At 43.9% G+C, this 10,261-nt stretch overlaps 1 protein-coding gene across 4 annotated transcripts in view; it reads right to left on the bottom strand.

Moving 5' to 3' along the window:
• Positions 1-775: 775 nt before the first annotated feature.
• ACY1 (aminoacylase 1) overlaps positions 776-10,261 on the bottom strand; it is a 36,028-nt gene continuing 26,542 nt past the window's right edge. For all 4 annotated transcript variants that reach the window (XM_063121126.1, XM_063121130.1, XM_063121128.1 and 1 more), the window contains 7 exons: positions 8,769-8,842; positions 8,153-8,202; positions 6,133-6,277; positions 4,956-5,024; positions 4,573-4,652; positions 4,138-4,198; positions 776-4,052 (listed from right to left, as the gene is read on the bottom strand). In XM_063121126.1, coding sequence (XP_062977196.1) covers positions 3,888-4,052; positions 4,138-4,198; positions 4,573-4,652; positions 4,956-5,024; positions 6,133-6,277; positions 8,153-8,202; positions 8,769-8,842 — 644 coding nt within the window. In that variant the 3' untranslated portion in view covers positions 776-3,887. The remainder of the gene's footprint in view (positions 4,053-4,137; positions 4,199-4,572; positions 4,653-4,955; positions 5,025-6,132; positions 6,278-8,152; positions 8,203-8,768; positions 8,843-10,261) is intronic.

The following is a 10,261-nucleotide window of genomic DNA, read 5'->3' as shown; positions in this document are numbered from 1 at the left end:
ATGCTAATCTGATTGTAGCCTCAAAAAATAATGGTGGTGGTGGTGGTTGTTTTGCAATTATATATGCAATTATTTTAAAGTTTGCATGTATTTCTCATTATCTTTACAGGACTAAATGTTCTTTGCTATACTGAAGGCAGGCTCAAGGGTACGCACAGTAAACTTTTAAAAGACACACAACCAAATGGATCCTCTCGCCCAGCTAGCACACGTCTCCTCACATTAGCTTTACAAGGGGAAAGTAGGGAAAATACCAGATCCTCTAGTCTCCCTCTCCCCCCACCCTTACAAAATTGTAGTGCAGAGGAGAAATGCCCTTATAACTTCTGTCATGGTGCTAAGCCCATGCAGCCTACAATGGCCTTATACTGCTCTTAGTTAAGAAGCACAGCAATCAGTTCAGCCATACAGAAACAGTTATAACAGCATCAGGCACCAGCTAAATGCTCAGAGATGTACATCTCCTTTCACAGTTCCTGTTTTTGCTGCAACGATCACTGATTGTACCCAATGCTGTCCTGTAAAGTGAATCAGTCATCATTACAGCAGGATTTTAAGGTGCAGTGCGCCATCTGGTGGAAAATAAGGATCCAAACTACCCGCATTTCTTCGATTATAAGACGCCATCGATTGTAAGACACACACTAATTTCAGTACCACCAACAGAAACAAAAACCTAAGACACACCTGCGATTCTAAGACGCACCCCATTTTTAGAGATGTTTATATGGGGGAAAAAGTGTGTCTTAGAATCGAAGAAATAGGGTATCCCTGTTCAATGTATCTTCTTCCCCAAGTTGATGAAGTTAGCACATTTTCAGTTTTAGAAATCTAAATATACTTTAATATCTTAATTATATTTTCCTCTTAAAATCATGTTCATATATTCCTTTCCTTTCGACACTGGATACCGTAAGCAAGTTGTAAGTCATATCGCATTTCTAAGTCTGAACAAACCGGTTTCTCCATTTAGACAGCAAGCAAATCAGAGAAAATAAAACTACAGAGGACGAGGAGTTGGTTGTTAAACAGTCAGACCTGCCAAACAGATAAACCTATGGATACAGTCTACATGTGGAAGATGGAAATGCTCAGGATGAAAAGATAGGGTTAATGATCTCCATGGCCATGCCTTGCAACTTTAGATATTTGTTTGGGCTGAAGTACATATATTAATGTGTACCGAAGATACAGAGATTTCACGTGCTCAAAGCTATGCAGATTTTGGAGGTTCTACCTGTGAAAAGTTGTGTCACTTGGTAGTAGGGAGATGATCACAAGCCACCAGGATGTTTAATGGAGCTTGCATAAGAGAAATTGCTGGTTGATTGTGCCCTTTGAAATCAAGGATGCCAGAATTGTTAAGTTTATAAACCCTGTGTACCAATGAAAGGAAGGAGGAATACAACAATGATCCACATCAGCCTTTCCTCCCCTTCTCCATTAGAAGCATCTTCTCTGGCTGCACCTGCAATTCATGGATCAGAACTGACTAAGGGCACTCTGCAGTCCATGCCATTAACTAAGGCTTTCCGATCCATATACAGGCAGCATCGTGACAAGTAAATTTACAGGCGATGGGATGTGGCACCTCGAATTCCAAAGGGTTTGACCTGCTGAAATTCAAACAGGAAGCTGGTCTTCCTCTTTTTTTGGCTAAATGCACTTGAGAGAAGGAGCAGTACAAAAGCTGGCAAATAAGGTTGAACAAAGCAATTCTAAACATAGGTTTGTTGATGCAGACAAACCTCTAGTTCCCACTTTCCCCAAAGAGAGTCTTATCAGGAGACTGCTATTATAGATCACTCACAAAGATAACTTATTCAGCTTCTAGAACTCACATTTCCACACATTGATTTTAAGGCTACAATCCTATGCACATTTACCAGGGTTTAAACTCTGCTGAACATAATGAGTCAAACTTCTAAGTAAACATGCATTGAATTGTGGTGTAAAAATCAGCAACATTTTGTAGGCTTTTTAAAATAGCCTGGTTTATATGTTTTCCCTGGCTTTTAAGATTTTTGGACACAAGACTTACTGTGGAGCCCATGTTTTCCCACTGAACTTAAGTGGATGAACTTTTGTTTATCTATTTCAAATTGAAGTGTCATGACTTTCCCCAATCGAGTGCTCAAGCCACATATGGCTAATAGAGAGAACATAGAGTAATTCCCCCCCATTCCCTAAATACATGTTGATGTATAATGCTAGTAATTGTGAGTGCAGTTTATAGAGAATATGCTAGCTAGACCTTAATCCAGATGAAGTAATTCAATATTTAAAATAGTGCAGATTTGATCATGTATCTATAGATGAGGAATGGCTTTGTATATGAAAATATTCACAAGAAGTTGTTTTTTCTATATATTAAAAAAAAACACCAACCCAAGAGAAATGATAGGGGGGTACAACATTGAAGCTCTGAAGAGCAGCCTCACTTTCTAATCCAAATGAAGAATTTGATTTAAAGCTGGGTAGAATGCCACTTTTGCAGGACAATTCATCCCCTGTAAAAGGGAGGTTATCAGCAACTTTCAGGGGGCAGACAAATTCTAAAAACTTTCGGAGGGGGGCAGGGGGCTTACCATCAAAGATGAAGTGCCCAAGTCCTTCTCCTTTTAAAACTACCTTATCTGGCTGCCCTTAGCAGCCTGGTGGCATCTCTTTGTAATTTGGGACAGAATGCCCCCATGGGGACAATGGTATATCATGACATAGTGTTGTTCCCACAGGCATTCTTAGGGGGAAGAGATGGCTGTCCCATTGACCAAGCCTCCTTCATTCAGTTCTCATCTGTTTCATCAACAGTGATTTGTTAAGACTTCAGTTCAATAGAAAAATTAAGGCAGCATGCTGCAGTTAGCACCGCTGGTGTTGAGTACAAATTCATGGAGATCTCCATTCCAATGAGGGTTGCAGAAGCAGGCCATATTATTTGCTATCTCCCCCTCCAAACCTGCTTCTTCTCTTTACTCTGGATCGTTTAGTATCTTAGGTTCCCCGTCATCTTCTCTTCAGAATCATCACTTTCCACTGGAGAATCACATGTGGCAAAGGACCAGGGCCATCATTCGTGACCCTCTACAAGAAGGGAACATGAGATACAAAGAGGGAAAAGGTGATTTGCCCAGTGTCATACAGCATGGAATTGTTCTAGAACAGTAGAGCTGGGCATGCCTCATAACAAAGAGCAGCCAGGCGTCAACAGCAGCCCAAAAGAAGCAAACTTCCTGGGGAAACTCAATTATGCACAGAGGTTAGGACTTCCCTTGCTTCTTCAGTTGCTTTGCTCTTGGGTTTGGCAGATGGGAAAGGGATGCTTTTTTCATATGGGAATCCCTTGGCAGAAGGGTGCAGCACTGGAGAAAGGGAAGAGTAGGATGGAAGGGGCCATTGGGAGGGCAATAACGCTTTGCTATGCATCCCAAGACACTTTGGGGGTGGGAACCTCGGTCCTTCAAACCTGGTGCTTGAGGAGCCATGAAGATTATCCTTTTATCCTCCAAATGGATAGGTACTGATGAGAGAGACTGGGAAAGGTGGTCTTCTTATAGGGATTGTGTGGAGACAAGGGTCTTTAAGTGCTTCAGTAAGGAGCCGAGAAGCAGTCACTGACACCTACAGAACCCTGCTTTAGGTAATCTGGTTTCTGCTTCTAGCATGGTTTGTTCCTTGTGTCCCTCAGGGATACGCTGGCATCCCACAGTCTGTCTTGGCATACCAGCAGACCACAACAAGCTATCAGTCCTCAATCACAACTTCCAAGACCTGTGTCCTCCTGGCAGGGTCCTGTGTCACGATAGGAAGCAACACACACTTCCAGCTCCTGTGTCTCTCTTTGGTTTCTCTTTCCCTCAGACTGCTGCTATCTGCTTATCCCTCCCTCAGGCTTCTGCTTGCAGAGGAGGGACATTGGCCAGTGCATGGATGAGGTGGGCATAGATGTCAATCCCACGAAGGAAGACCTGCTCATTCAAGAACTCATTGTGGTCATGCAGCAGCACGGGTGTGCGGTTCATGGGGGAGAAGCCAATCGCCGGGTGGCCTGCCTGCAACACAGTGGAAGAAGAAGAAATGATCAGAAGAGTCGTAATCCACTGGCAAGATGCCTACAGGAAATATATTGATACTCACTGCTCTGATATAGCGGCTGTCTGTGGCAGCAGGGAAGATCTCACACTTCACCTTCATGTTCCTGACAAGACAGGAGGGAGAGATGCAGGCACCATGAGTGGGGAATTCCCATTGCCAAGTCAGCCTGTTCTTTCTCCTGCCCCTGAGCTCTAAGCTGCTTGGAGGCAGAATTCAGATGCTGAACACCTTTACGAATGGGGCAGAGGGTACCTCGGATGAAACAGAAGAGGATAGAGTGGGAAGGTTGAGGGGCATTGGGTTACTCTCCTGTTCTCCATACAGACTATTAGGGGAGTCTATTATGTCAGCTTCCCCAAAAATGAAGTCATGTTTATAGTTCCCCCTCTGTCTGGCACATGGAAGAGCCACCAGCCTTGACAGGGGTCTTTAAAAAAAAGTGAGTGTAAGAATGGGGAAATATGGCATCTTACTCACATGTCCCTGCAGGTGCTACTGAACGCCTTCCACCAGGGGTCAGATTCCTCTGTGGAGGTCACCGACTGATCCGTGTATTTCTATCCCAAAGAAAAGGGCAGAGAGTGAAACTGGGAAAGGCAACAGGGCACCCACAGTGCAGGAGTCTGTGGCAAGGGCATGGCAACAGCAGCAGCAAGAGTGCAAGACATGGGGGGAGGGTTCATAAGGCAGAACAGAAGGGCAGCCACACTGGAGTAAAAGGCCCGTGGGGTCAGGAGAGAGAGAGAGGCAGTGGCAGCAGCACGGAAGGCATTATAGCCAAAAGCAAGGAATTCAGCTATGCTCCTAGATCTAAGGGGAAGCATCAGGCTGCTGGAAGGCTCCCTTATCTCTGCAGTTACCTGGTGGAATTCATAGGTAACACCTTCGCCAGCTGCCCGGCACCACGCTGTGAGCTGCTCTTCAAACGCCTGCAAAGCAGAGACAAACCAACATATGAGCATCCAGGCTCTCCAGAATGATTCTTGGCCAGGGATTCTGATTTCCATTTACCTTGTAACCCTACAATGCTCCCAGTTCATCACGTAATCCCCTGCACTCCTTCCTGCCAGATTTAACCAGTTCTTTCCCCATAAATGTAGCAATCGGATGTCCTATAAGCAGCAGGTTTTGGTTTAACCATGCTGGCTTAAGACTGCGCTTGGACAGCTGATTTATTTATTTATTACATTTTTATACTGCCCAATAGCCAAAGCTCTCTGGGCGGTTCCTTTCTTGCAGCCTCTGCAGGAGTGTCCTGTTCTCCCACCTGAGTAGATCCTCCAAGCAGAAGGAAGGAAAGTACAATGGGAAAAGTCTTCAAGCTCGCTAGAATTCAAAGCTCTTGGAGGGAAGCGCAAGGCGAAGAAAACAAGCCCTCCGGTGCTTCCAGCCAGTGGTGTAATGCTGCCAGGGCTTGCAGGATGCTGTGCTGGCACTTTTTTTATTAGCAGAGATGCTGACATCATCTGCCATTCCCCTCAGTGTTCCCTCTGAGATGGACTCCAATCCTCACAGTAGCTGCCGGGGAAATGGGTTTCCCTAGCAACAATCTATTGTTCCTTGTTGTGAAGTATTTTGAGGTGGCTTGGCCTTGGATGGGCAATTAAGACCCAGCAGCTTTTAGAAGATACCTGCTCCTGGTGGAGAAGAAACTGCTAGAACTGGTTTGCTGATATAGATCAACACACAGCAGTCTGCGTTTTTAACCCCTCCTTGGGGGCGTGGCTATGGGGAACTGTCATGATGAGTGCCTGCATTTCAAAATGTAAGACTTCACCGCTGCTCACAGTCACCTTCATAGGTGGAGGTGGAAGGCATCTCATATTATCAATTGTAATCAGTGCAAGGAAATTACCTCTTTTTTTTAACTGTTCACAATATTTTTGGGATGCTTCAGCCAATTTTAATATAAGAAGTGGAGATAACCAATATACATTCCATGCAGTTTCCTGGTCAGCATATTCTAGACAACAACTCACTGACTAAAAATTGGTCACCATTTCCCTATCTGTTGTTTTCAACAACTGGGTACTGTACCTTTAAATCCACTGTGGGTGGGATGCGGATGTCAAAGGCAGCGGACATCTCAGAGGGGACCACATTGAAGGAGATGCCCCCATTCAACATGGTCAGGTTGAGGGAGGTTACATCACCTAAAGTAAGGTGCTTTTCTGATTTCAGCCTGTCGGGAAAGAAAGAACCAACGAATCTTTCAGCCCATCACTTTGAAACTTTGGATTAAATTTCTTCCTAAGAAACTCTGGATTAAAATTCTTCCTAAGAGATTGAGGAAAGAGCATGTTCAGGGGCTACAGCTCACTCTTCTAAGCATCCCTAATAATCATAGGCATATTCAATAGTAATGGCAGCTAATATTCCCATCCACAAAATACTGAGTGCAATACCTTACAATTGGGCTTGGACACACACAAGCCCCCACTCTGGGTCTCTATATTTATTTATTTATTACATTTATATACCGCTCTCATAGCTAGAGCTCTCTGGCCAGTTTACAGAAATTCTAAAATGAGATAAAAACAAGTATACAAAATTTAAAATTCTAAAACACAGAACATACATACATGAAGCATTAAAAACCGTTAAAATAAACATGTGCGTGATTAAGATGTGCTGCCATATGCCTGGGCAAAGAGGAAAGTCTTAACCTGGCGCCGGAAAGATAGCAGCGTTGGCGCCAGGCGAGCCTCGTCAGGGAGATAATTCCATAGTCTGGGGGCCACCACCGAAAAGGCCCTGTCCCTCATTGCCACACTCTCTCGGAGTAGGCCCCCGGAGGAGGACCTTAGATGTTGAACGTAGTGACCAGGTATATTCATGTCGGGAGAGGCGTTCCAACAGGTATTGTGGTCCCAATATTATATTATACTTGTCCCCAGTGTGATGGATGACAATAGAGCAGCCCTGCCCTATCCTATACAGAACTGATGCACATGGATCTGTATCTCAGATGTGTTGCTCAAAGCAGTCTCAGACCGTAACAAGCCGTGCAGTAGAGGAGCACTAGAATTGGTCCTAAGACAGGACTCAGCCTTAGTTCTGAGGGCACGCTAAAAACTGAAAGCCCTTTGCACATTAAAAATGAGAGGTAGATTAATAGCAAATAATACAAGGTAAGAAATAATAATGCAGCTAATTATAAAACATAAACGCTCTTAGTTAACAAAATAATACTTTGTATTTAGATAACACCGTTTCCTAACTGCTCAAGGAGTTTCATTTATATTGTATCAAAAGCCTTACAGGAGTTATACAAAGCAGGGCAATATTACTATCTGAGTATTATAGATCGGAGGCTGGGAGAGAATGGTTTGTCTTGGGACACCAAGCCCTGGTTCAGACAACACGCTAAACCATGCTGCTTAACCACAAAACGGTTAATGGAATGCATGCATTCCCTTAACTATTTTGTGGTTAAGCAGCATGGTTTAGCATGTTGTCTGAACCAGGCCCAAGTGAGGTTATGGCAGTGCTGGGATCAGAACCAGGGCCTTGCAGCTCATTGCTTATTCTCTTTGGGTACAATTCTATGCATATTTAGACAGAAAAAAAGTCCTATAGCTCCCAGCATCCCACCAGCCAGCCTTCCTGGTTGGGACATGCCGGAGTTGTAGGACTTTTTTTTTAAACAAAACATGCATAGGATTGTCTCCTTAATCACTAAGGTTAAGCGTTCCAAGGTCTATTTTACAATAGAGCAAACTAAGGGAGACGATCAGTCCAGTTCCAGGTAGGGTGTCAATGGCAGACACAGGAAGGAAAGCCCAAACTCCAGGGAACCTGATTTTTGTCAGATGACCTTTCATGCTTAAAGAACAGGAAACTAGGCAGTGGGACATGTTGTGTATCTGCCTATGGAAAAGCACGCCACAATTAGCCAGCTCATTTACAAGTTACCAAAGCACTTTTCTCTTGTTGAGCTTCTGCAGACAAACAGAATACTTCTTAAGAAATAAGTAACGGCAAGCAGAGCAATGGTGGAGATCAAGAATGGCCCTTTCCCAACCTGGTCAGGCTTCCACAAGGGGCTTTTCCTCACCTTTGTTTTTCACGTTCTCGGAACTCTAGGAGGGAAGTGATCACTCTGTGCTATGGATAGGAAAGTCCAAAAGTCAAGGCAATGAAATCGAAACATGAATACACAAGTCCATCCTAATGAGCAAATGCCAGAATGTTTTTAAGATGGCTCAACTGCTGGATGGCATCAGCTGTAAAGAGAACAAGCCTCTCCCTCAAGGCCAGTGCTTCTACATCCCCCCCTCCCTTTAGTGCTCCCTGCCAGACAAGATGAAGTCATATTTCCTTCAGAAAATTTAGACAGGGTGGTAGGGGAATAGTCTAGACCACAAGCGGAGAACTGTTACCCTCCAGATGTGGTTGGACTAAAACTCCTATCATCCCTGACTATTGGCCATGCTGACTGACGATGATGAGAGTTGGGAATCCAACAATAATTGGAGGGCCACAGATTGCTTGTCTCTGATCTAGACTGTGCCTTACAGGAAACAGGGAGATGTCAATGAAAACATCCACTCAGGCAGCTGAAGGGATTGCGTTTAGATCTAAGCAACTCACTCTCCACTGCCCCCTATATACAAGCAGCTTCACCTCCCACCCCACCTTGCCCCTAACCCTTACAGAGGCCGTTCTCTTACCATCTTTTCAGCAGCTGTGTTCTCAATGAATCTGGATCCATGTCCTGGATTCCCTTCTACCTTCACTTTAATCCCTGCAGGTATTAAGCCGAGGCAGAGAACATGTAAGACAGGCAGGCAAAGCAACATCTTAATACCTGGCTACCACAGCAAGTGATAACTAGTTCAATCATAACTTTTACAGGAAGTGTACCATGATCCAAAGAACGAATATACATTTGGAGGGGCAAACCAGATGTAGCTGCTGAAGTGTAGTTTGATTTTGTTGCTCAGTCCCTTCTGCTTAAGAGGCAAGCTACTTTTAAAACTGAATAGTGGGCTTATTTCTTCAGCAGTGAACTTTTCCAGCAAAAGTATCCACAAAGCTCAAGCTGCACACATGGTTTTCAGCTATATCGCTTGGACTGTTTCTTAGAGTAAAATAAAATATAAGAAATAAAACAATACACAATAAATAAGAAAATATAATACAATGTTAAAAACAATAGCAAGCTGATAAATTTTTGGCAGCAAGGCAATAAAAACAAAAACAGTGATAAAAACTGCCAGTGAGATAACATGGTGCATTAAAGCAGAAAAAAGGAACTCATCAGCCCTCAGCGTTCTCCAAAAACTTTCGTAAAAGCTACCTTTTAATAAGGCAGCAAAAAGAACATAATGACAGGTGGGCTTTCCTGGGATGGACCTAAACTAATAGGAAGACAAGTGATCATTGTACAGGACCAAAGTAAAAAGCTTTGTCTGGTGAGCTCCAAACAGCAGTCCAAGGACAGTATTTTGATCAACTGAAGTTTTTGAACACTATTGAAGAGCAGTTCTACATAGAATATATTCATCTAGTCTTGAGTTTACTATCCCATGAAGGCCCATGGCCTGGTCTGTCTTCTTCAGGAAAGGACACCACTAGTGTGCGTGGTAAAAAGCATCCCTTGTCAATGTTACCACATGAGCATCCAAAACAGTGACAGATCACGAGGCACCCCCAATTGTGAACCTGCATCTTAAAATGGAGTACAATCCCATCCAACACAAACTGTCTAACACTGGGTTGACTGAACCCCAATCAACATGACCTGTCTTATCAGGATCAGGTTTCAGGTTGTTCCTCTACAACAGCCTTCCTCAACCTGGGGTGCTCCAGATGTGTTGGACTGCATCTCCCAGAATGCCCCAGTCAGCTCTGCTGACTGGGGCATTCTGGGAGATGCAGTCCAACACATCTGAAGCGCCCCAGGTTGAGGAAGGCTGCTCTACAATATAGGGCTTACATCTCATCCTACACCGCCATCAGACAATGGTTCAGGATTCCCACTGCTTCCCTAGGATTTGATCAGTGTTGACCTTCACTAAATTTCAGACATTAACTGTAGAATATCAGAATCTTTAGACAATCACCTCTGAGGAATTTTGTACCTCAGAACTACTGAAAATCCTGAGGTACAAAATTCCTCAAACAAGAGGTGACTGTCTAAACTTACAAATTGATTCCAGTG

Source organism: Elgaria multicarinata, chromosome 3, assembly GCF_023053635.1.
Source record: "Elgaria multicarinata webbii isolate HBS135686 ecotype San Diego chromosome 3, rElgMul1.1.pri, whole genome shotgun sequence".
In the NCBI taxonomy this organism is placed as follows: domain Eukaryota; kingdom Metazoa; phylum Chordata; class Lepidosauria; order Squamata; family Anguidae; genus Elgaria; species Elgaria multicarinata.
The sequence above is the reverse complement of the archived record's forward strand: the minus strand, read 5'-3'. Positions and strand labels throughout refer to the sequence as shown.